Source organism: Pholis gunnellus (assembly GCF_910591455.1).
Source record: "Pholis gunnellus genome assembly, chromosome: 13".
Classification (NCBI taxonomy): Eukaryota; Metazoa; Chordata; class Actinopteri; order Perciformes; family Pholidae; genus Pholis; species Pholis gunnellus.
The window spans coordinates 8,446,119-8,473,030 of record NC_136540.1 but is presented as its reverse complement, the minus strand read 5'-3'; the positions used below and the strand labels follow the sequence as shown (position 1 = coordinate 8,473,030).

Sequence of the window (26,912 nt, the reverse complement as noted above, 5' to 3'; positions counted from 1 at the left end):
AAACAGTGAGAATGACCAAGTCATCCAATCATCACTCGGAAATATTACTGTACTACAGGTGAATATTGAACAATGATATACTCGATGCTTGCTTAAAATAAAAATTAAACAATGACAACAATATAGTCAAAAACAACTGAATTACTAAAATCCTTCTACAAATATCCAGAATAGAAGAACAGTATGTGTGTGTGTGTGTGTGTGTGTGTGTGTGTGTGTGTGTGTGTGTGTGTGTGTGTGTGTGTGTGTGTGTCCATGTCAGTTTGGACAGCTGTGCTTTATCAGTCACAGTTGGGGGAAAATAAACCCACTCCTTAGCATCAGTCTGATCCCACGGCCCCTGATGCTATCTCTACCTACCTACACTTTCACATATAACACAGACACTCACATGCACGGACACACATGCATATATATATATATGTACACACACACACACACACAACTAATCATTTTGACACTTCAGGATTGGCTGCACTCTGACCAAAGGCATGTACCAATGTATTCTGCAGAGGCATGCCATCTTTTGCCAGTGATTTGTGATGTTATTTTTGTCTTTTTGCCGTTTAAAAGATTTAAAGACATCTTGGTAAAACTGGGATACAAAGTGACATTTTGTCAGATTTCTTTCTTTCATATAAATGTTGAAAGCACATTGTATGCCAAATAACAGATCAACATCCATGACAACTGAATAAAATCCCTCCACTGATGAAGACCAGGTGATGTGGTTGAAAGCTCCAAGAAAAGCTAGTAAGTGGACCTTGAATTGGCATTGTTTGTCAAGCTTAATATTTATGTTATTAACAATCATGAAATATAAATTAAACCCGTTTCCTTGCTCTTTACCTCCCTTCAACTGTCTGACAGTTGTACTTGTTAAGCAGTGGTGTATTTGTGGTTCACTGTTGACGCAGTGCTGACACAGAGAAAGATGACCTCGCACACTGCTGGATGGAGCAGAGCTGCCTCATCCTTTTACTGTCACCTTATTTACACAGGGTGCATGCAGCAGGGTGCATGCAGACTGGACAGAAGCCCAGAGAGAGGGAGGAGAGATGACCGAAGAAACGGAAAGGGAGCAAATTTGAGTTTTCTCAAAAGCGAAAGTGAGCTTTGGGTATAGACGTTACCAGTGTAAGGCAAAGAATACACAAAGCAGTGCAAAGATCAAACTGTTGGTTTCAGCAGACTCTGTCCCAATTATACAGCACAAACTAGCCTGAGCCTGACAGTTTCACTCAGAAGATGTTCCAAATAGAGTTTGATAGACTTTTCTCAGATGGTTAACTGGTCAACTTATATCAATCACACGTGTCTCTGAAGCTCCTGTGTGCAGGGTCAGCTGCAAAGTGGTAGATGCTGTTTAAAACATCGTTTTTGACTGTAAGTTTCACCACAGAGTCAGTCCAATATAACAAAACAAGTTGTTGCCATCAAGTTCGGAGTTTTGGCAGACTGACCCAACATTTTCAATACAACTCCCAAACACTCCCAAACACACCCACAGAAGGACAGTCTCGCTCACCCTGACCCGTCGAGCATGGAGATGTGTTGGGGACGAGAGGGACGAGCGGGTCAGCGGCCTGCTGCGGGTCAACGGTCGAGAGCACCGCCTGGTCAGCAGTGGCTCAAGCTTCTCCGGAGCTCTGGTGGTTCCCTTATCCCGACTCGCCGTCCTGCCCACAACCGAAGCTCCCTGTGAGGACAGAGAAGAAGAAGTCAGAGAGGGGCAAAGAAAAGGTGCTTCTTTAGCCCGACCCATGACCCTATCAAGCTAATTCGGGTTGAAAGTACCTTTTTTGAGTTTGGAAAAAGCAGTTCCAACCAACCTCACCACAAGTTCTTCTCAGTAGCTTTTCTGGAGCTTTCGATCATATTACATGATCTTAGGTAGATGAAGTTGCCCGGTGTTCAAAATTTGGTTACATTTTCCATTTTTGCTGTGCACTGAAAGAATTTCTCGTCCAAGTACAGTCTTGTACTTGGAAACAGCAGTTGACAAATACAATTTCCTTAAAAGGCCCATCCTGTAACTTTTAAGCCAATAAGAGAAATCCTCAAAGTTCCCTCAATAAATGGAAATTTGATCATCTCCTGGGAAACTCCATCTGCGTAGGAAAATCATGTCATGTTGTCAAAAGCTCAAGAACAGCTGCTGAGCGGACTTTGTAATGAGGTTGTTTTTGTCAGCTATAAAACTAATGTTTGATACAAGTTATGAATAAGGCAAAATAATATAAGGTCCATTTCTTTTCCACATCAGGTCTTCGACACAGCCACATCCACCATTTTGACCTCAGAATAACATCATCAGTTAGAAATTGGTCAAATGATCACCTCGGTCAATCTTACAAACGGTATTCCTACTGCTAGGGTTTCTCAAGGTGACAACATATTCTGTTAACTTCTTCAGTTTTTGTTTTCCCTCTCTTCTTCCTCTCCAAAGAAAAAAACTCTCCTTCTTCATCCTAATGCTGACAGGAAGAAACTGCTACCCGTTCTTCTCATTTATTGTTTATTTGTTCGTGTTAATTGCAGTTATGTCTCAAAATAGATTTTGATGCCGTAGCACCTTTAATATCAGTCTCTATGTCTCCTCCAGTCTCTTACCCGAGTCCCTGTCTTCATGTCACCTGCCTCTTCAGCAGCTCTCTGTATCTCTTGTTTGGTTTCTGAGGAGTATGTAGTGGAGCTGGTGTTGCTGGGGAGTGTTTTGAAGATATAAGACACTGATGATGATGTTTCTGCCCTTCTCTCTTTCTGAAAAATCCCCCCTTTACCCAGCCCATCCTCGTCCCTCTGCATCTCCGCTCAGTGACAATACTGGAAAGTCCATCCCTGCTTGACCTCGTGACTCAACTACTGTACCCACTTCAGTGGGAAGACCCGCTGCTGGGCTTCCCGCTCTGCCCTCCCGTCCAACACTGAGCTGATAACATGGACGTGTGTGGAAATGTGAGTGAAGGAGGAATGACATACATTTCCGTAAACAGCGTGCAAGAATCCAATCTTCAAATGCATGAACAGAGAGAGACACTTTCCCTTTCACCACAACATACAATGCTTGTCTGTGTTGAAAATTCCCTTTCTGACCCCGTGGAGCATTTCCAGCATAGAAATAGCATGATGCCGTTGCTAATTTTCTAACTATGCGGTCACAGTTAGAAAGCAACATCAAGGACACTGTATCCACAAAACAAAGTGCAGTTCAAACTGAAAGTCGGTCTAATTTTGGCATGACTGCATTTCCAATTTGCCAATTTTCAACAGAATCTCTATGCCTGGGATTAAACGGCTGGGGTCATTTAATCTTTATTACCCTATAAATATTTGACATTTTTGGGATAAATAGTCTCTTTGCACTTCTTCCACTAAAGGCAGGCAGCTGAACTGAACATAATTATTGATTTTTCTTTTTATTGATCATAATACTGTGTTGTATTGCATATTTTACCTTCATGGGTTGCTGCAAACAAATCTATCCCCACTGCAAATAAAAGCTTTAGTGCAACATAAAAATACTTGACAGATAATATGACACACAAAGCTAAAAGTGTCTGTTTAACAGCTGTTTTAGTGGCTCGCCAGACAGTTTGATTAAGATTAGCTTTATTAAATGCAGCCTTTTTATAAGAATTCCTAAAGTTCTGTGCTGTTGGTTTAAGAGCTATTTGAGGTTACCAGATTTACACTTGGTGAGCATAATGAGGCAGCTGGAATGTAATATGAGAGGAGAACAGAGGAGCCCGGAAAACAGGAGCTGGCTACAGTCTCCTTCTAGAAATTATTTTAAATAAACTTTTAAAAGAACGGTAAACTGGTGTGAGCTGAGCTCTTAATACCGGACCTGTAGTTCCTGGAGGATTGATGCTGTTTCCAGATGGAGGCCAGACGAGTAAGAAGCAATGTGATTTAGGAAAGGCTTTAATGGCGGAAAAACAACCATCCAAACTATTATCCTTAATTGATTCAACCCATATTAAATAGAGGGAAGACTGCAAGCCTGGCAACCCATTCCACTAAGTGGGCCCAACATGTTTGTGGTGCACTGTATGTCGACTCAACGGTAAATCTTCACACTTGAGTGTGTGTGGCCACGATTGGTGTGATGTCAAGTATTGATGAACTTTGTCTATATTGGTATATTACTGCAACACTGCCGTCGAATCAAAACAATCTATTTTTAAGTCTATTTCAAAGGTTACCCTAATGTGATTTATGAAGTTATGATTTAAAATACATGTACCTACAATCATGCAAAGACTATCTTATTTTGATTTCCTTGTCTTGAACAGACTCCATGTGTGCATGTATATGCAAACAACTTCCTCACGTCACCTTTACGATTGGCCTGTTCATTCATTCATTTAATCTTTGGTTCATTTGTTTCTATCACTATTCATATCCAAAGCCGGTTGAAAAGCACCATATAAATGAATCAGACTTGATTTGACTGTACTTGACTTTACCGTGCTGCTGTGCTGCTCCTCGTCAGCATCGGCCACGTCTGAATGGGACGAATCAGCGCTTTGGACTTCCTGGACACCCTCATTGAGGGGATCCAACTTTTTCATCAGCAGGGTCATGGAGTCACCCTCAGCAGCCTGAACACACAGGTTAAAGGACACAAACACACACACACGAATATGGTTAAAGGACAAACCTTGCACTGATGTATGCTGGCCTCAGATAAATCTGCTGAACCTAACCCAACACACACTCCTCTTCCTCATCCTCCTACTCCACCCTTCATTGCCTCCAGCCCACTCACACGAACATTGTGCTTTCTCAGCCCGACCAGGGGTACACGGTGTACCCTGCGCTGTGGAGGCGGTGACACCTTCTTAATGAGATTAATTTAGAGCAAGGACAAGAGAGGCTTTTGATAGAAGAGAAATGCTAAAGCCAAAGATACCTAAATACACTGCCTTTAAAAAATAATATAAAACAGCAGCAACGCACATTATTTAAATGTGTTGTAATATCTGTCCATTCCATACAGCTGAGTTATGCACATACCTAAACCCTCTCTTTCCCTCTCTTTCCCTCTCCACCCATTGGTCATGGACGCTGACTGAGACACTTGTTCACTGGCCTCCCAGCAAATGAACAAACTGCTTTGTTTCTGGGCTCCGCTGCCAATCCCAGAGTCCCAGAGGCTGATAGCAGCACATAGGGCCCCTTTGAGGAGCGTGAAGTCCAAAAACAGCCCCCCTCACTCACACACATACATGCATAGACACAAGCGTGCCCTCACCCACCCAACCACCCACCCGCTCACCCACGCACACAAACACACCCTTCTGTCCACTCCCCATTCCCAAACCCATCATGTTGACCAGTTTAAAAAATATCTGCAGTAAGAGCTTTGGCAGTAAAGCCATTTCCTGTGTGTTACAGCCCCCACATCTCCAGATTCCTACACACAGAAGGCTGTCTATGTGCAGCAGGGTGCTATTTTTACCCTCACTATGGGGGACAGGGCCGGGTAGAGGGGAGAGCACAGGGAGTGGAGGCTTTTCTGTGGCATGAGTTACCGCAAACATGAACATACGCTGAGTGGCGAGTAAAATGTGCGAATGTGAACACAAATGCACACCATGGCATGCGCATATAGACTCCCGTTGGCTCACTTTCTTTTCACAGCAGAGTGCTTTCACAGTTCATGAAATGTTAAGGGGGGGGGTAGAGCTTTTAATGCATCACTATATCTCTACAAGACCATTTCATTATCTGAAAGGCTAAAACACCCATTATCGCCTAAGTATGAATAAATAAATATAGAAGTGAGGCTATCCTTGGCCTGTACAGTAAGTGTGCTCTGCAGATCTGAAATGAGAGGAATCAGTGACAATATCATGTTGGCACTGTAACTAAATTATAGTAGAGGGGACATAAGCTCCAGTCACTTGCAAACAAACTGTGTTGATCTTCCAAATTTAACATATCACTAGACATTACAGACCGGTTGCAACTTGTGTCTTCTGGGAATGAAAGAATGAATCCCACCTTATGAAAAACAGATCATAGTTCGTATGCTCAAGTAAGAAAACATTCAATATTCTGTAACATTTTTAACTTGTTAAAAACAGCTGAATTAGTTGAGACAGTAATGCGCCCAATGACCAAGGCTGAGATTCAAAACACCTAGAGAATGAGGTAAACTGTCTCGATAAAGCCAAGCTTGTAAGATTCATGTCACTCTAAATGCAGCTTAAAAACTTGATTTTTACCCTAAAGTGTTACCCACAATGTGGAGTGTGACGAAACTGCATGAATCAAGATATTCCAGGAATGTGGAACCACGGTGGGGCCTCTTTGACTTAACAGGTATTCAAATGAGCACTGCCTAAGCCTGTCAATAAGTGACTTTAAAAGCTGCTTGGTCAAACTCTAAGAACGACATTACAAAAAGAGCGCGGAGAGAACAAATCCTTTCATTTCAGTCCAAGAGGGGAGAACAGTGTGCAGTGTGCCAGAGGACTGTTGTGGGAACGTGCCAGCGTGTGAGGGCTGCTCTGACAGGTGTGAGAACGCCGTCAGGGGCACACTCACACTATTACCACGATGGATGCCCGCTGGTACGGTGCATGCTGGGAGGTGGAGAAAAATGAGAAGAATTTATGATTAAATTTATACCTGCCAAAATATTCCTTTTTGTTTTTCTCTTTCACTTTCAAAATAAATATTCCAACTATGAACTCTTTATCTCTAAATATTTTGGTGGCGTAACAGGCAATGTTATGATTAGATTCATTTTTGACATTTTCACCATAACTGCCAAACAAGAAAGACACTAAAGAGGGAGAGGACGATGACATGCAACAAAGATGAAGCAGCCAAAATCAAACCACGGACATTGCTACGACATACTAGATATTAAACACATGCATTTTTGCATCGATGACCACCAAACCATCAGGATGCATCAACTACTACACTACTGCAAGCTACGGTGCAGTGTAGCCTCAGTGCACGAATGTGAATGATGCAGTCATATATACTGTTCTTAGCTGATATTGAAACTTTAATGATATTCAATATATTTACAATTACACTATCTAAAATATCTGGGTGAAAAAATACAACAACCGCAAAATAGCCTTGTAGTTCAGTGGAAAGAAGCTCATGCTGAACAGTTTGAAACAATGTGCTGCCGTCTAGTGGTGAAAGTAGGTTTCACAGTTACAAAACAGGCCTTTTTAAACTGATGACAGTTTGTCACATAATGAAATTACTGACGGCTCAATTCCATTTAGCTGCTTCAGTTTCAGGCTTCATTGATTCCTGAGACACTTAAATAGAGCAGAGCCGTTGTTAATGTCATAAGTGCTTCTCCTACTATGAGAAGTCAAAAGGCCCATCTGCAGTGCAATGCAACACATGCAGCAACTGAATTGCTTTCAAAGGCATTCTTCACAGTGAATGAGACTTCTTAGTCTTTGTTATCACTCTGCTCCTGTCTTGTTTTTCTTACCTGTTGTCCATTGTTCTGCGGTGTTTCCTCTTCCTCCTGGCTACCTGTGAACTCAGGTTTTCCCCTGTTGGTGGGCTTTTGCCAGCTGCCAGATGCTGCGCCATTAGGCTGCGCTTCCTGTCTCTTCCTCGAGCACTTCCTGTTCCTGCTCAGGTTTCTACGCTGACGACTGACCAGGAATTCCTGATATTGTGACGCCTGAGGAAAGTCGTCGTCCTCGTTCTCGTCGCCCTCTCCCTCCTCAGTGGTGGATGAAGAGGACTCTCCGACCTCAGAGGTCACCTGGTTGTCCGTGCTGCAGTCATTATCACTGAACACAATGGCACTTGGCTTGTGCTTTACTATTCTTAGCAGATCCAAGGAACAGTCCTGTGATGCGTTCACAGGTGCTGGGAGATGGTTGCAGCTGCATTTATCCGTGTGGCGACCTGTTCCAGGAGCCATGTCTGAACTCTGTCTGCGTTCACAGTGCCCGATCCGCTGTAAGGCAGGCTTCGTTGTATTACAGGGGGAGCTGATGTCCACCTTCAGCTCCTTCCATCTTTGAGCACGACTGCCAACAGGACCCGGAGCGCAGTGTAGCAGAGGAACGGGTTCAGACATGTTGGAGCTTTGAGTCAAGAGGGGAACTTGAACGTGCAGGTCACCCAATGGGACACCCACAGCCCGGGGGTAAATATGTTGCTACTGGACCTCCATGCATCACTAGGGAGCCAGTCCTCATCTGTTGAGCCCTTTGTAGTCAGTACAACGGAGGCTCTTTCAAACAGAGCCGGGTGAACGGTCATATAACGTACAGCTGCTAAAATCATGCGTGAGTGGATGATATTTACACTTTGGCCCACTTTTGGATGGCCCCAAAAATTCCTTTGATACCTCAGCTGGAGAGAGATGGAGAGAAAGAAAGAGACACAGAATATAACTTTGGGTAAATTGATTCATGTTCACACGTGTGAACATTGTATGAATATGTGCATGTACTGTATAATCCAGCATTATTGGTAATGGATGAGGATGTCTGGATTTGCTGACAGACTCAACTGCTGCTTCATTTATCATTCAATCATCTCAGTAAGACGTGGCCCAGTGCTGCAGTTTGATTTAATCATTTTAGCAAAAATACTTTTCCCACTATTTGGATTCTGTGAATACTCTTCTATTAGTACTAGATACTAGTTAAATTATTTGAGCCAAAATAATCACAAATGTGACTGGCCTATGCCAACGTTTTTTTTGACAAATGCAGTGTGCTCAAACACATTGTTTTTTTCCTGGTGGATATGTTTGGCTGTGGACAACACATCCATTCCTTGCCTGGCTTTTTTTTCTTTGTCTTTCAAACACACAATGGAGGGTCTTAAAATGATGTTCAAGTGATATCCCTGTAAAGCACAGACAGCATGTAAAAGTAAAACAAACAAATGAGTTTCCTACCACACACTTTCTGAAAAAAGTAATTTGTTCCCAATCTATTTAGGCCATGTGTCAACTGGTCTGTGAAAAAAAAATGACTCTAAATAAATTTAACAACATCTTGATTGTAATAGCAGAAACTATCTTAATCTCAATATTAACCCTAATGGAGCATCTGTACCTGTAATCTGTTCCTTAAAGACATTTTAGGGACTGCAGGCTGCTTTATCAAGAAACACCAAATTCAAATTTCAACATACCAGATATTGTTGTGCATGAGTTGTGTCATCGAAGAGTACGTCCAGCGAAGCAGTCTGAAGGAAACACAAGTATCCAGCGGAGGAAAGGTAACGCTGACATGCTGCGCGAAGCCGATAACACAGAAAGAGTTTACCTCCGAAAAGATACGAAATGCTGTGAGGGGAGGAGAAAGAAAGAAAGAAAGGGTTGAGGAATGCTCTCCCCTCCTACATTACCTCGGCAAGAAGACAGTGAGTTCCACAGGCAGGTGTTTGTGCTACCTGTGCGCGTGTGTGTGTGTGTGTTTGTGTGTGTGTTATTTTGCATGTAAATGCCAGCGCAAGAGACAAAAAGGATAAATGATTCACTCAAAGCAAGTGACATATAAAGTCCTGTTGTGGAAATGATCAAACAGATTAAATAGCTGCACGTACATGAGACAGATAGGACTTTGATTAAAAGGCTCAGGGCATTTCACTCTCTCCATTCCTCCTTTTCACTCAATGATGTAGAATACGACTCGAGGCAACAGATTTTTTTTTTACCTTGAAAGCACATTCCACAGCAGCACATGAGGTAATGCTTTTAACGTGTTCTTATCTTCTCTAGAAATCTCTCAGTTTGTACTTTTTGTAGCGACAGCATCGCTCTAACCCTTGATTAAAAAAGAAAGGACTTAAAGTCCTTACAAAGCTGACGATGAACTGTGAAATTCCTCAAGCTCGCCAGCAAACACTGAATTGTATGTTCTGTAGGTCAAGAGTACAAACCTGTTATTCGTACATTAACCTTGAGGACGATTCTGCCTGTTGAGGCCTGTTCGACCTTGGTCTGGGGGAGAAGAGATCTGGTCATGGTAGAGGTAGACGGTGGACTAAGACTTAAGAGTTAAGTTATTCTAATGTCTCTCCACCCACAATCACATAACAATATGTTATTCACAGAGATCTAGTGCTTGTTGAGGTATGAAGATACTGGCTGCCATTCATTCAAATAGAAAGGAGCGGAGCGATGGAAAGTTTGCAGCAGTCTTCTTTATGTTGAATTTATCAAAACGAAAAGGCCACAAACCAAGTGCCATTGGGAATTCCATTGTGTTTTTGGGTGACCTGAACCTTTAAAATACATGTAATACCTTTAAAAAAAAGACCATACAGCATAAGCACACGTTGAACTATCGGGCAAACTTATTCATGAGTACAATTGATACTTATGAATGAACATCATAAGTTATCTTGCATGAAGGAACTTGATAACCTTCCACCATCCGTCCCAGATGTTTCACTGTCCCACATTGCTGTGATGATTGGATGCAAATTATTTGAACTCAAACATATATTTCAATGCAAGCTACGCCAACCTGCTGAGACATGCTCCTAAATGTACAACATTCCTGCATTGGAAGGTATATTTACCTGGGTCATGCTGAAGGAAAGCAGGGGGAAGAAAAAGCTGAGATATGATAAAGTATACAATAAAACAATTAGAGAAAAGATAGAAGAGGATAATGAGTATTTATAACAGGGTTACATCCTCATGTCATGAAGTCTATAAATCAACTCCACGGAGGTAAAGCACATAAAACGTTTATCAAGACGAGCTGCAGAAAAACCTGCACTGAATTGTGTCAGCTGTGTTATCTTGTCAGTGTGTACTGTAGGTACAGTGTAAAATATTAGACGGAACAAAGCTTAATTTTGACAACAAACATTCACATGTATGATGTCAGATAAGCAAAGAAAACAACCTGCTTTCCAACTTTGTCACTGCATGACAGAAATCATGGACTTCATATTTGGGCACTTTTCTTGCCTGGTGGCGGAGGAAGAAATGAATGAATGCACTGAAAGATTTACGTGAGACAACATCCGGTTTCCATAATAAGATGTCATTTGAAGTTAGCTCATGAATGAGATTTTGAAGGGCTATGTGTAAAGTTTTTCTTTTCAGATGGTGATCATTGAATAATGACATTTAATAAGTGTCATACATATAAAGCAACATTCTCATTAGGGCTTGGAATGACCTTTCGGTGACATTAAAAGCTTTTGTTTTTGTTGAATGGATTTAAATTCTCACATTCCTTGGTGGTATCATTTCAACGTTACTGTCCTCACTGTAAACGCCTGCAAATCTGCTGCAATAAATAAAAGATGCTATCTTTAAGAGACATGTTAATCTGCTAGTGGGCCCTAGGTGAAACATTTGCTGCTGGTTCCCTTTTTAACTCCTTGTCCTCCACTTTGATTTCTCCCAACAAGACACATGTCTGGTCCAGGATTGTCCTGTATGGTATACACACACACATCTATCTACACCTGAACATAACAACAGAAGTCAAGAGTGACACTGTTGGAGGTCATCTCTTGGTGTTCTGCTGGAGAGGCACATATCATCACAAAGGATCAGCGGTGGAATGTAACTAAGAAGCATTTTGACATACTTGTGCTTGAGTATTTCCATTCTATGCTACCTTATACTGCTTCTCCACTATATTTCAGAGGGAAATATTATACTTCTTCCACCACTGCAAAATAAAATGACTGTGACTCTGGGAATATCATGGACATCATGACTGCGGTCAACTCAGCAGACAATTGAATTTTAGTTTACCTCTATGCTGAAATTCACGGTAAACACATTCAAACGGAACAGATCGGGAGCAAGCGAAGGACTTTGCAAAGTTAGCGAAGGGATTAGAGTGAGACAACATCTGGCTTTCAAAATAAGATGTCAACTAAGCGCGAAAGATTTACGTGAGACAACATCCGGTTTCCATAATAAGATGTCATTTGAAGTTAGCTCATGAATGAGATTTTGAAGGGCTCAGCAGAGGATACATCTTGAGAAGAATGTGACCCATACAGGATGTAGTCACATTGTTGTTCACGTATTTATTTCATTTTTTGACATAAAATGAACTTAGTTATTAATGTTAAGAGGATCAGTGTGGGATCCTGTCCAGGCCAGACGGGGGCGGTAGCGGAGCGGCTGATGTCACCCACTCTAACCTCCAGCTGTTCTGCTTTAGGCAAACATTTCACACTTAAGTCCTTATAAGCCTCACAAATGTGCCTTCTGATACAAAATTGATACTTTAAAACATAGATATTTTGTCCTTTTGCACGTTTAGGAAATACAACTTAGCTCCAAACACTAAGAGAGCCCTAAAGCTCTCTCATTCACTGAAATGTTATTTTGTTATTTCACATCTGAAAGTCTGTGACACATTCCCCTGCACCTCAGACAACAGTATGCTGGTTGATACATCTTCTCCTAAAGACATCTACCAACATGTTTCATTACAACGGCTTACTGACGCTATACTCATCTCTACTATTCAGGTTCTTTGGACTTTAGTTGACCAAGACTAATATTTAAAGTCAGTTTAAGATTGTATTGTCATGCACACTTGTATACCAAATGAAGAAACGTTCTAAACAAGTTAACAAGAATAAACATGTTGAATAAAAATAATTTGATGTAGATTAGTTCAGTAGACACATCATACTAATGTTCTACAATAAGAACATTTCATATCATTATGCCTTCAACACAGAAGCAGATCCACTCTGCTCAGTTTCTGGAGATTCTCCACGTGAAGTTGCTTTGCTTAAACTATCCATATGGTAAAAGTAATGAGTCTTTTTCTGCACACTGTACACAAATAGGAACTTCCTATTTAGGGAGATCGGACTGTCTGCTAATTTGAACGCAGTACATCATGTTGCCCTTAAACATGTCAAGTACATTGCACATTAATGCTAGTGCTGTATAAAAATAATACTTACAATATGTAATTCTGTCAAAAACTGTTAATAATAGCCTATCGCTATCAGATACAAGACATGTCTGGTGTCCAGTAGCCTACTTACAGTTTTGTGGTTTTTTCACGATGGATTTACCACTCGCTTGTAGCCTTTTGGACCCCTTCGACTCTCCGTAGCACAAGAGGAAGTAGCAGCGCGGGTAACTTACTGGTTGCTTATGAATACTATTTCGCGGGAGAGTTAGACCAGCTAAATCCAAGCTGTCTGCTGTCAACACGCACGATTACAGTTACTAAATTCATAACACAATGAGTTTGTGGGTGGATAAATATCGACCGACTGCCCTCGGGAAACTCGACTATCATAAAGAGCAAGCGACTCAGCTGAAAAACCTGGTAAGAGAAACAACCTGCGTGCTATGTTAACTCTAATCAGGCTACGTTAGCATTAGCATCATACTCAACAGCAGCATATAGGCTGTTAATTAATTGAATTTACTACACCCAGATACACGATTCCTAGTTGTTAACCCGGCCATTTAGGAGTCAGGTTGACGTTGAATATATTGTGGAGGACCTGAGTAAAACTAGCAGGTTAAGGATGATGTCATATCAAGAGTTGTTTTGAGGTAACGTGGGATGCTCAATGTGTCAACTGATTCACCTCACAATGCCCTTCTGTTTAGGAAATGTTTGCTTTATTGTTATGTATACAACACAAGGCATTATAGTGGATGTGGCGCAAGTCATCCAACATGACCACGTGTCTATCAAGGCAATTCAAAAAAAGTATATCTAAAAAGCAAAAACACTTAATTTGTAATGTTTTTGTTTTCAGGTTCAATGTGGGGACTTCCCCCACTTGCTGGTGTACGGACCATCGGGCGCGGGGAAGAAGACCCGCATCATGTGTCTGCTGAGGGAGCTGTACGGAGCCGGGGTGGAGAAGCTCCGCATAGAGCACCAGACCATCGTGGTGAGAGGGGGGGACATGGTGCACTACGAGCATGCAGTTACTCCACTCTCCTCTCTCCGTCTTCACCAGGACACTGTCAAATTGTCTGATGAAGGCTGACTTGCGACCCTTGTTTTGTGTTTGTTTTTTTCGTCCTCAGGCTCCCTCAAAGAAGAAAATAGAGATTAACACAATAGCCAGCAACTATCACTTGGAAGTCAACGCAAGGTGACTGAATGATGAATAAGGAGCTGTGTATATTTACTCAAGTACTGCACTTCATTATCAGAGAAAATGTTGTATCATTTTCAGTTGTTGGTTACATTGTGGATTAACATTCATTAATATGTCTTCATGGTTGAGTTATTATTAGCTATTTACAGACTTCTGTTAGTGGTGCACTTTTCCCCTGTGAATGGTTTGTTTGGTCACTCATTCAACAAACTGAGGACACGACACGTGTTGATTTTTTTATAAGTCGGGTGAGAAAGAGACTTTAGCAGGAACGACAATGTTGATTCGTGTTCAAAGTTTGTGGCTTGTGTGTTGTTTAGCGGGCCGCTGTCTGGCTCAGTGAGACCGTCTCAAGTGATTTACAGAGAAGATATGTGTGCGCTGTGGCAGACAAAAAAAAAAACAACATAATTTCTGTTCTGTTTCTAACAGTGATGCTGGAAACCAGGACCGTGTGGTGATTCAAGAGCTGATTAAAACTGTGGCTCAGTCGCAGCAGATCCAGTCAAGCACCCAGAGAGAGTTCAAAGGTAGGAACGCCTTTGTGTTCCACATGAACTTGTGAATGCTGGTCCATGATCACGTCCCTCCATCAACTAACTGGCACATTGTTTTTGCTTTTTTGTTTTTCAGTGGTGTTGCTTACGGAGGTGGACAGACTCACGAAGGATGCCCAGCATGCTTTGCGGCGAACAATGGAAAAGTACATGTCCACCTGCCGCATCATCCTCTGCTCCACCTCCACCTCTAAAGTCATCGGGCCGATTCAGAGCCGTTGTCTGGCGATCAGAGTTCCTCTGCCGAGCACGGAAGAGGTAAGGTGGAGCCGGCGTGCTTAAGATTGTCTTTAGTAATCGAGTGACGAGTGCTGCGTGAGTCACGATCAAGACTACATTTCACCTTTTTTAATCCCTCGTCTCTGTGTCATTGTTGTCTGCCAGGTCTGCAGTGTTTTGACGTCGATCTGTAAAAAGGAGGGTCTGCTCCTCCCACCTGAGCTGGCCAAACAAATCTCTGAGAAGTCGGGTCGCAACCTCCGCAAAGCCCTTTTGATGTGTGAGGCGTGCAGAGTGCAGCAGTAAGTTGTCACAAAACGTACCATCTTTCCTCCACGGCATAATCCTTTGATTACGATGGGATGTGACTGGAAACGATTCGCTTATTCAGACTGCATTTCATCTTTCCCAGGTATCCGTTCTCGGCGGACCAAGAAGTCCCGGAGACGGACTGGGAGGTCTACCTCCGAGAAACCGCCAACGCCATCGTCAGCCAGCAGAGCCCTCAGAGGTAGGAGAGGCAAAAAGGTGATCAGATTAGAGAGGATATTTCACTGCTGAAAACCTTAATCTGTGTCTGTTCCAGGTTGTTGGAGGTTCGCGCCAGGCTGTACGAGCTGCTGACCCACTGCATCCCTCCTGATATCATCATGAAGGTACCGCTCACGCCATCCTCCGTTCAAAGTGTTGAAACATCCTTTGCAGTGATGTTTACGGTCAAGGAGTGTTAACTTCACTCGTTCCAATCCTCTCCACAGGGTCTGGTAACGGAGCTGCTGAGTAACTGCGACGGTCAGCTGAAGACGGAGGTGGCCCACATGGCCGCCTACTACGAACACCGACTGCAGCTGGGCAGCAAAGCCATCTACCACCTCGAGGCCTTCACCGCCAAGTTCATGGCCACCTACAAAAAATTCATGGAGGACGGTCTGGACGGGATGATGTTTTGACTCTGAAGCGCACACGGATACTTTTCTTGGAGTTCCAACAGCCATTGTTGATTTCCTGCCATCTTGTTTTTTTTGTTTTCCCCGACAAGACTTCCAGTGGACTTGATACAGATTTTGTATTCTGCGAGGCATGGTGGTGACATTAACATAACTCACCCCAAAAACAAGTCGGGCTTACAGTTTGTGGGCTTTTTGCCCAAAACCCTCAGCACTGCACATAGTTTGTAAACCTTGAACGGTCACTCGAGTGGGGTAAAATAACCCAAACGGCAGTTGTGATAGTAGCAGGAAATTCTTTGTATAAAAAAAAAAAAAGAGACTTAACGATGAGATGTTTCCCTACAAATCTGCATCAGAACATAATAAATTGCTTTGTTTATTGAAAACAAAAGTCTGGTGGTGTTCTCTGGAAAATGACCAGAAGTTGTTTTTATTATTATTATTATGAACAAACATGAAATAATCTGTACTAAAACACTTATTGTTACACAGCAATCACTCCCAAAATCATGATCATGAGCTTGATGAGAGTGGAGTTGGCTATTTTGTAACATGACAGTGCCTACATTACTGTCTGTTTCCCAGTATGTGAGACAGACAGGAAACAAGGACAAACAAATTGTTTTTTCACCTCCTTTAAGGAAATATCTTGTCAAGTTGAGCACTAAGATAAGCAGGACAAATACTCATTACAGTCACAAATAACATTACAAAAAACTTTAAAAAAAAAATCTCTCAAGATGTTCCGTCAAACCATAAAGGCAGATACAAACATCTGATTTCAGCTTTCGCATCAGAAGTTTCCTCCTTTTGGATTCTATGAGTAAATTATCTTGTGGAGTGCAAGAGGTCTCAACAAATGGACTCTTGACTTTCTGAACGGCAGTAACTCATAAGCAGTTTTGAAGAGACCGTTCTGTGATAAACATCATCTGGAACTGACAATCAGCTCTGTTTATTTATGAAAAAAGAACAAAAATCCCACAGTCATAATAATAATAATAATGTCTTTTTATTGTCATATACATTTACACATACACAAAATTTGACCTCAGCATTTAACCCATCCCTTATAGGGAGCAGTTAGGGGTTCAGTGTGATGCTCACGGACACGGACATCAGTAAGACTCTTTGCGTCTCTTGGCTGTGTAGTAGATAATGAGGCCCAGGGTGATCAGCACCCCTGAACCCACCAGAGTCAGGAAGCCCACCACAGGCTTCTTGACCAGCCTATGGCAGCCTTGGCAGGGCTGAGGCATGCTGGGACACTGCTGGGGCGCAGCTCCCGGAATGGGGAAGCCGTTGTGCTGGATGACGTTGCGATAGTTGGAGAGGGAGGCCTTGTTGATGACCTCGTCGTGAACGTGGCCGTACAGGCCAAAGCCCGGGTCCCTCTGGTCACTCAGGGCGTAAGCAAAGTAACCCTTCAGGTTTACGCCATCCAGAGTGTACGCTGAGGAGGAGCGGCCACATGTGAGGAGGTCAGGATTCATTCTCAGTTACTTGCATGTGGAGGCGAGCAGGATGTGTTTGACAGGAAAAAACTTTACCTTTACCCCTCATTTATTGACTATCAGTAGCATATAAACATATAATGAAGTTATAAGCTGATCTAAAGGACAAGTATTTAATAATTACTGTATTTTCAACAGTTATCACTTCTCCTATGCAGACATATTTAATATATTGTCGACAGCTACATATTTATAATTATATAATTTTTCTATACTGCTTATAAATGTTATAATATGGAGGGTTGAAATAAATAGTTACCAACAAATAAATATAAAACATTAAAGCCCCTATTTAGATTTCTTTTTAGCTGTAAAAAGTAACTATGGTCATTTCAAGCACTTTAATTATGTAATAATGTTTATTATAAACCTTAAAAAAAATAAAAATAGTAAGTAAGAAGTTTCTCACATGTAATATAGACACTAATATATAGTGACATATAAATAAATAAACAGTTTTCTGTGGGTGGTTGCCCCCTAGTGGCTAGAGAGCACACTAAAACACAATAACATGACACTACGTGCACATCATGACACTGCTAGGATTCAAAGTGCCAGCCTTCACTGAGTTTAACCCAATAAACTTTACAAGGACAGATGATTGGATAGCGAGTGACCTTGACTCCACAATTCAAGTGAAGAGTGCATCTCTGTTGATATTTTGGTCTGTTCTGAGTCAGCGGACTGTTCAGGGGTCAGTGACCTAAATACCTGTCTAATAATTAAGCTCCGCTGAGGCCAGTAAAGGGGGACAAACTTCAATCGCCGCTAAAGGATTCAACACTCAGTACACGAAACGCAGTGGTTATAATATTCATCCGCTAAAATCTCAACAGCTAGACGTGTGTGTCTGCAGTCTCACCTTTCAGCGCCTCGTTGATGTAGTTGTACAGGTAGTAGACTCTGAGGCTGTCTTTGAAGCGGGCCGGGTCTTCCTGTACCCCGTTAGCCATCACATAGACGGGTACGTCACAGTAGTGCTCCCTCACCTGACACGGCAGAAGAGCAACGGCAGTTTTTAATCTCAATCAAGGGTCTATATATCGAAACAACAGTTCACTTTTCCTCCACATCGAGTAGAATATGAAGAGTCTGAAAATACTAATATGAAGTTATATATTTTTTTTCCCACAAAGAAAACAGCAACTTGGTTAAAAATTATTAAAGTTGCATCCGTCATTGAAAAATCTATTAATATTCAACTATTCTTAACATCAAAGCTTTAACTGCTGGACACAAGAGGCATTTATTATGTCCCTGTCAACTTGCCAACTACTGGTTTAAGTATAGAAAAGAAAAGGGTCAATTAGCAATATGTTCAACTTTTGATCTCTTCACAAGACCAGTCTCACCCAGTTGAGGGCTTTCCTCAGACCCCAGGGCACAACAGGCCTCGGGGACATGATCCATGTGGTGTCTATCATTTGCTGGACCTCCAGCATTTTTTTGTAGGTGTACCTGCACACATGGACATGACACAGAAGCTGAAGACAAAATCCCATTCTCATTAATATCTAATGCCTTTGAGATGCTGGACGTGTCACTACATCAAGGCTAAATATTCGTCTTTTGTCGTAGCTTTTTAAAATCTCAAACCTCTCTCTCCCCCCCCTCTTGTTTCCTGTTTGTATGTCATCTGTCACTATCAAAATATAATATAAATATCTTACGAGTCTTCCTTGGCGTGTGCCACCAGTTCGGTACTGAAGTGACTGATGGCAAAGAAGTCATACGTCCCTTTAACCAGCTGTCTGTCGTCCTCGTTGAACACGGGCAGGCTGAGGAAGCACACAGAGAAGACGTCATTTCACAGAGGAGACACATTTCGGAAGTACGAGTGGTAGTTATATATTTACCCCATTAATTATTAATTGTGTATACTTAACATTTTGTCATTAATGATATACTGCTACGAGAACATCCGGCTCAATGATACTGAAATCCCACCATATGACATCTTTGAATAATCCCAGTTTAAATCCAACCCTTAAATCCCGTGTATAGCCAACAAAGTGACAGTATTGAAGTATGAATGAAGTATTCGTACTTTACAGAGTTGAGCTGCTGCAGCCATTTCCTCATTCCCAGAGGATAGTCCCCGCTGCCAAAGATCGGCTCTGCAAACCAGCCAACACGGAAGTCTAAGACCCTTTTAGCTGGTTCCACGTCTTCGCGGCTGAAGGAAAATGCCGGTTCCACCCAGTCCATGTGCAGAGCCAGAGACACCTGATTGCATCAAAAAGGGCCAACACGACAAACAAAAAGAACAGAAGATCCATTAAAAAGATATTGCTGTACTGAAAAAAGATGACTGTTTGAATACTTACATAGCATATAACAACATACCGGTATGATGAAAGTATTCAAGTATATATAATAAATACATTCCCCGACTGACCTTTCCTCCCTGTGCGCGTCTGAACTCGAGGTCATAAACGCGCCAGGCCAGAGCGTGCGCCCGCAGCATCTCATGGCCCTCCTGGTAGCTCACCATGTCATCGTTGGGCTCATTCAGGGTGATCCACATCTTCACATGGGCACCAAGTTCTCTGTAACAAAGCCTGGCGTAGTCTGCGAACGCCTCTGTAGTCTCTCTGAGAAAGAAAGATAAAGTCGTACAATTTTAATTACGCGCCAAGGTTGCATTCATATCAGGCACATGGTGGTTTTCATTTTACCATGAAATTTCGGATATAAAGCGATCACAATATAACAAAACAATGTATTAAAAAACAATGACACGCTCACACACGCAAATAAATGAATATCCTAGAAGAGATCTATTACAATTTAACATTAAATGTTGTGCCAATACTGATGAAAATGCCAATACATTAGATTGTTCCATTATATAAATATTGTAATCACTGGTTTTAGTGATATCTTTTTATTACAGGAAAAGGAAGGATGATACCATGGCAGCAAGTGATTGCGGTTTCATGTTGATGGCACCAAGGACAGACTGTTCCTGGGAACATCATTGCATGTTTACATTAGACCCGTCTGTAAATCCTAACACACCTTATCTGATAAAGATGGGTGTTTATCAGTTCTGTGTTTGGAACAGATTTTCAAGCTCTAACAGTCATGACGCTTGCTCAACTTTCACGTAAATAATCTGAAAATGAAAATAAGACACTGGATAAAACCTGCTGGAGTTAAAAGTGCCTTAACTCAGCAGTGCATCAGCATCAGCAGTGCATCTGACCTGTTCAGCCACTTGCCGGCGGTTTCCAGCGGGGCCGGCACGCTGCTGCGCAGGCGCGTGTGGTGCCACAGAGTGACCACGGGCGTGACCTTGGCCTGCAGCAGCTGACGGGTGAAGCAGCGGTAGTAGCCCAGCAGGGTGGCGTTGGGATGAGCCGCGTCACCCGTAGGCACCACGGCCGACCAGTTGAGGGAGAAGTGGAAGTGGTTTACCCCGACCTGCCGGATTTCATCCACCTGAAGAGAGGGAGGAGGATTAACTTTTACACAGCTGGAGAAACAGCACTAATCTATCGAAAAACTGGACATTTTTAATACAAAAGTCTGGTGCTGAGGCAATACCCAATACGAGTATGTTACAGTAAACGTTCCTGCAAATCAGTTGTTGAACCCCTACAATTTGCACCTAGAAAGTACAAATTCGGGCACAATTCATCACAGTGAGTTAAAAAAAAGTGACTGAAAGAACCAGAAAATCCTGCTCACTGCCGGTTACTTCATTATTTTACAAATATGTACCACAAGTGACATAAATGTTACTTTAAACATTTTTTTTTACTAATTATTAAGGATTACTAAGAAAAAAAATGAGCTGCAAAGTGATTTTTATTTATCTATTTATTTGACATTTCGGAGCTCACTGTCTTCCCACAACTACACCCTGACAAATGTGTCAATAATGTGCATTTATGTTATGGTATCTGTAAAATATACTTTTCATTACAGAAGTGTTCTTTTCTACTACCTCTTTTTTTCCAGTGTTTGAACCGTTTGACCGGTAGGAGAAACTACCTGCTGCCGGATGGTGACGTAATCAGCGCAGTTTGCGGTTCGGCGTACTGGTGGTGCACTGAAGCCCTCCAGCCTAATCAGCTCTCCGTTGTTGGAGATGTTCCACAAGTAAACACTGGGGTCTGCCAACTGGCTGGGCGTGGTCTCCACCTATGACATGAGGAAAACCAGAAGCAACACACCAATGTAAACACGCACTGAGTCGCCCTCTCTCCACGCGTTTACCTCAAACACACAAATGCAAATAAAACCCAAACGGGACAAATCGATACGAGTTGGTCCTGTGCCGTTTAGCTGAGCTGGCAGAGCTACACGCTGTCAGGTTATGTGGTTTATGATTAAGAGAGGATGCATCGTTGTGGCTGATTCTGAGCTGAACTTTCACCATGAAAACTGCACGTTCAAAATAATGTGGTGAACATGATGCAACTTAGACAAGGCGGAGAGGAATTGCATCTACTAATTTCCTTTCTCGCAACCCTAAATCAGACAATATAGTAATAATAATAATAATAATAATAATAATGATAATACAAATAGTGATAATACTTCACTAAATATTAGCGAGGTTTGTACTGAATCGCTCAACCAAAGTTAATACAGTGTTAATGTTTTCTCAAGTTCCTCTGTTTCTGAGGAAGTATTCCTGTTGAGTTTCATTCACTAACAGACCTCTGCCCTTTGGCAACTCCCCTATTCTCCCACAACACACATACATTGCACACTCCTTCCTCTCATCCCAACACAAACACACACACACACACACACACACACACACACACACACACACACACACACACACACACACACACACACACACACATATACCTGTATGGAGTTGGCTGATACCCCCCATGCAAAATCACACGGGAAGATTCCTCGTGCTGGTCTGTTCTCTGGAAGTTCTGGGAAACCGTTCCTCTGGATGACGTTTCTTTAAGAATAATGAATAATCATCAATTCAGGAGGAGCTGAGAGGGGAAACTATATCTCTGTAGCTGTAAGGCATCTTCACATGCGCCATTATGTGGACAGTTTCATCAATACCTGTAAAAGGTGGCAGATGTCTTCGGCTCTCTCTTCATGTCAAGCGTGTTGAAGTCAACGTAATACAGTCCCTGTCGTATCCCATACTCCCTGTGCCACTCGAAGCCGTCTATCAGAGACCAGGCGGTGTATCCGATCACATTCACTCCATCTATGATGATCGCTGACACAGACGGATGGACGGACCAGATTGAAGTCACTAGCGTCTCCTAACTTGAGATTTCAGTTTCATGTAAAATGGCTCACGCTCATTTTAGGAAAAAGGGAAACGACTGTTGTGGTTAATGTTTGAGATCAGACTCTTATCACTACTCACATTTCAGTGCCTCTGCAATGAACCTCTTGAGGTAGTACATGTGTTTCGGGTCTTCTGTCTTAGTATTGCCATTGACGTACCTGTGTTGGGAAGTAGTAAAAAAAAGAAGATGTTCCCCAACACCAGAACAACACACAAGAACATCACAGAATGATGGACGAACCTACCAACCACTCTGCACCACAAAGATGGGCGGCCTGTCGTACTCTGCGTTGACCCAGTACAGCAGCATCCTCAGGTCCAGATCCTCCTGCTGCCCAAACTTCAGGCTGTCGTTGATGAACTGGAAGCTCAGGGCCGCTCCGTGAGAGAGGGCGAAGAAGTCGGCCGTTCCCCTCACCTGCTCCCTCTCCTCTGGGGTGAAGGAGGGCAGGCGTGAGCCCAGCCTCGCCTTCATGCAGGGAGGGTAGTCTCCGTCTGTGAAGAGAGGCCGGGCGAACCAGCCCAGGACGTGGTCCAGGGAGCACTGACACTCTCGCAGGCTTTCCAGGCGAGTGCGGCTGGGCTTGATCCAGTGAGAGGCCAGCGCCATGGACAGCTTGCCCTGCTGACGGGGTCGGTAGTGGCGATCGTAGAGATGCCATGCAGCCGCATGAGCCTGGAGGGGAAACAGACGGACAGAAAGAGAAATGACGGGCAGACCGAGAGGAAGGAGAAGAGGAGGTCGGAGAAGATGGAGAGGATGGTGAGTATTAAAATGATCATGGAAAGAGAGGGCGAGGGGTGAGTGGGACAAAATGAAAGTCAAAGTCAAACTTTATATTATTCAGGTCAGTGCAGTTTAAAATACTTCACAGGTGACTGACAAAATAAGAATTGAAAGACAGACAAACAGGGTGACTTCTTCACACCAAAATAAAAATAAAGAGATCAAAAGTCAAAAATCAAAATGTTAAAATTATAAAAGTGGAAAAAGATAAATAAACACAATAACATAAGCAGTTTTGGAACTCAAGTAAATACATTTTACACCAAATAATAGCGTAGAATTGACCCATATATTACTCATTAACTATATATTGCTAGATACTTTTCATTTTAAAAAACGGAAAAACTCACCTTAAGGAGATTGTGTCCAACACGGAACGGGAGATCGGGGTCGTTCTTTATCCCGGGAGCGACCACTCCGGTGCCATACCCGTGCCGCGCCACCACAAACGGGTTATCAATGGTGATCCAATACTTCACGTCATCTCCGAAAGTCTGGAAACAGAAATCAGCGTAGTCCTTGAAGATCCCCACAATCTCCGGGTGGCTCCAGCCGCCGAAGGTCTGCTGGAGGTGGTCTGGCAGGTCCCAGTGGTAGAGCGTGACCACCGGCTCCACGCGGTACTCCTTCAGCCTCTTGATGAGCGTCCGGTAGTAGTTGGTGCCGATCTCGTTGTAACTCCCGCGGGTGCCGTTGGGAAATATCCTGGACCAGGACAGGGAGAACCTGTAGTGGCTGACCCCAAGCTGTTTGATGGCTCGCATGTCCGTGTGGATGTTGTGATAGCTGTCGCTGCCGACGTCCCCGGTAGCCATTCGGTTCCCGCCGCGCGTAAAAGTGTCCCAAATGGAGAGCCCCTTGCCGTCCTTCTCAAACGCGCCCTCCACCTGGTACGCCGCCGTGCCCACTGCCCATATGAAGTCCTCGGGGAAGGTATCGTAGAGGAAAGCCTTGTCTCCCGGATAGGGCAGCTTACTGAAACGACCCCACGTTTTCAAACCAGCGTTGGGCTTTGCGGCCGCAGAGGTTAGGGCGAGAAGTGTCAAAAGGGCGAGCAGAGCACTCATGGTGCCCGTCAAAGCTGGCCTTCTGATGTCCAGTGTTACACTCTAATCGTCATGCATGCTTAGGGCTGTCAGTGACTATATAGCGGGCTGTGGAGTGCTGTTAGCCAGCTGTGAACCCACCACACGTCGCCTCTACAAATCTATCAATTATTAGCCAAAGCACCTGACGCACGAAGGTCTCCAGGCACAAATACGATGTTAAGAGCCCGAAATGATCAATCGCTTGCTAAGCAGGGACGCATTAGTTTAAGCTTTAACTAAAGGGATGAATAAGGAATGCTCATTTCAAATGTAATTCTTTCTTTTTTTTTCATTCTGTTTCAGTAAAGCCTCAGAGTGCTTTTTCTTCAAGATGAGCATTTGATTCACCTCATCCAGAGTGACCCAGGTGCAAAAAGCCTTAATGCGATCTCAGTAACAGCCCCATTATCATACATCCTCCACTGGCAGATAATCTCATGAAGCCATTTAAATGTCACATGTCAAGAGCAGAGAAACTCATCTGCATTTCTCACTGGATCAAGTTCAGTCAGGGAGAGAGAGGGGAGAGGAGGGGGTGAGGAGAAGATATGCAAACAGCAGAGCCAGTGTACCCTCTGCTGCACCATGGTCACATTACTTCCTTATCGTCCTGCTTTCAGCACGGTTGCTTGGAAACTCAGGCCTCTTACTGCTGGCTGTCTTGTCCATGTAGCACCTGCATAAATAACTGAAGAGGTGTTCTGCTGTTGGAGTGTGTGTGTGTGTGTGTGTGTGTGTGTGTGTGTGTGTGTGTGTGTGTGTGTGTGTGTGTGTGTGTTACAACAAAATAATACATATTTTATGGATAGGTACGCTTTGAGATATTAAGCCTCTGATTTACATGTATTCTAGTTTCAATAAATTATGTTTTGAAATCAACATTTCAAAGTTAATTAGGACTAATCAAAGACAACAGTCAGTTGTGTCGATTAGTCCAATTGTCCTCAAAACAGAAGACGGTAAACATTGTGATAATAGATAAATAAGTATTTTTTTCAAACAAAAAATGCCAAACATTACCCACCTTCCGTTTTTCAATGTGAGAATTTTCTGCTTTATGTTTTATATAATTATTTTATATAATTTCTTTTTTTCTTCCAGTTTTCTGATATTCTGTCTAGACCAAACAACTATATATATGGATAATTACAATAATCAGTTGGTGCAGCTTTGAAACTCAGAATAAGGTTTAAAAAAAAAAACAGTAAATGAACGGCTTAATTATACATAACAACAAAACAGAAATATTTATCAAAATGTTACAAGTTGTCAAAAGTTATAAAACAGAATAAGTAATATACTGAGACCTGTGCAGGCTGGTCTTTCTACCCGTCTGTTGAAATTTGTATTTTTAATGCATTTGGAGGACAAATATTAAAAATAAATCACAGCATGTCTATTTTAAATCACGTACAGCTCAGCAAGGGAGAAGGGAAGAATGTTGCCTTTTGATTGTGTTTGCCTTGAGAAGCAGCTGGTTTATTTGATGCAGGAAACCTGGCAGCCGAGCAGCACGTGACCGAGGCCGGTCATGGATCATAACCAGGGGCAGAACACGGTGTGTGTGTGTGTGTGTGTTTCCATCGAGCTGCGCTGTACTGGAAAGTTTAGATCTCAAGTGTGCATGCATAAGCAATGTGGAGCACATATTTACAACAGGAAGAACACCAACTGATGCTCAGCAGCACAAACTGAGGGTGATGGGATGGCTTTAAGCATTTGCATATATTAGAAATCTAAACTTTAAGTTGGCTAAAACAAATCAAGATCGTGGAGGAGTTAAATTATTTAGCCGGTTGATTAGTTTCCGTCCACATCAAACATGTCGTGTGTTACATAAAGCAATACCTTGTTTAAGCAAGAATCCACTCCTTCTGGTAGACTATGTCACGTCCCACTTTCCTTCTTCTATTTTAAGCCTGACGAAAGAAAAAAGATGCATCAAATGAATGTTCCTCCTAGGTTTATAGCATTCAGCAGCTTTTGGACAAACCACTGGATTAGTGACACATTTTTGAAGTGACAAAATAAAGTTGACTTAAAACAGTCAGTATGCACACAAGGGAAAGTGAGTGCTGTTGATGCTGTACACTATTTGTTCCCAACAATTCAATTTACAAAGGAAACGAAGAGGCGTGAAACAAAAAGCGTTAGTTGATGGTGGTGAAACAGCTGAGACTATTTCGTTTTGAACAATTTCACCTTCTCTTTATGAAGTCTAACTGACAATAACGATTATTAATACTGTTTAGAATTTGAATATATTACTGGGACACAAGAGATAGAAGTCCCTTTGATGGGGGTCATCAGTTAATAGTTCCAGTTCACAACACTTTAGAGAAACACCTTTTGACCGCAGCGGTCACATCTGCCAATGTCTCCTACATCGCATCTTAAAACAATCGCCTATATTTCTGATCAT

General features: G+C 42.6%; 2 protein-coding genes across 2 annotated transcripts; one reads left to right on the top strand and one right to left on the bottom strand.

The window, feature by feature from the left end:
* The first annotated feature begins 13,153 nt into the window (after window positions 1–13,153).
* rfc3 (replication factor C (activator 1) 3) lies at window positions 13,154–16,202 on the top strand. Its single transcript, XM_079171771.1, has 9 exons — window positions 13,154–13,298; window positions 13,741–13,878; window positions 14,018–14,085; window positions 14,524–14,621; window positions 14,725–14,906; window positions 15,033–15,169; window positions 15,280–15,378; window positions 15,454–15,523; window positions 15,626–16,202. Exons 1-9 carry the CDS (start codon window positions 13,212–13,214, stop codon window positions 15,815–15,817), a joined length of 1,071 nt encoding a protein of 356 aa, XP_079027897.1. The 5' UTR covers window positions 13,154–13,211; the 3' UTR covers window positions 15,818–16,202.
* Window positions 16,203–16,831: 629 nt separating this feature from the next.
* kl (klotho) lies at window positions 16,832–24,469 on the bottom strand (the record flags this gene model as incomplete). The annotated part of the gene is made up of 13 exons (XM_079172263.1): window positions 16,832–17,270; window positions 18,194–18,320; window positions 18,684–18,789; window positions 19,002–19,109; window positions 19,379–19,557; window positions 19,730–19,925; window positions 20,540–20,775; window positions 21,331–21,480; window positions 22,159–22,264; window positions 22,378–22,540; window positions 22,694–22,773; window positions 22,861–23,291; window positions 23,753–24,469. 13 exons carry the CDS (start codon window positions 24,467–24,469, stop codon window positions 16,936–16,938), a joined length of 2,934 nt encoding a protein of 977 aa, XP_079028389.1. The 3' UTR covers window positions 16,832–16,935.
* Between the last annotated feature and the right edge of the window lie 2,443 nt (window positions 24,470–26,912).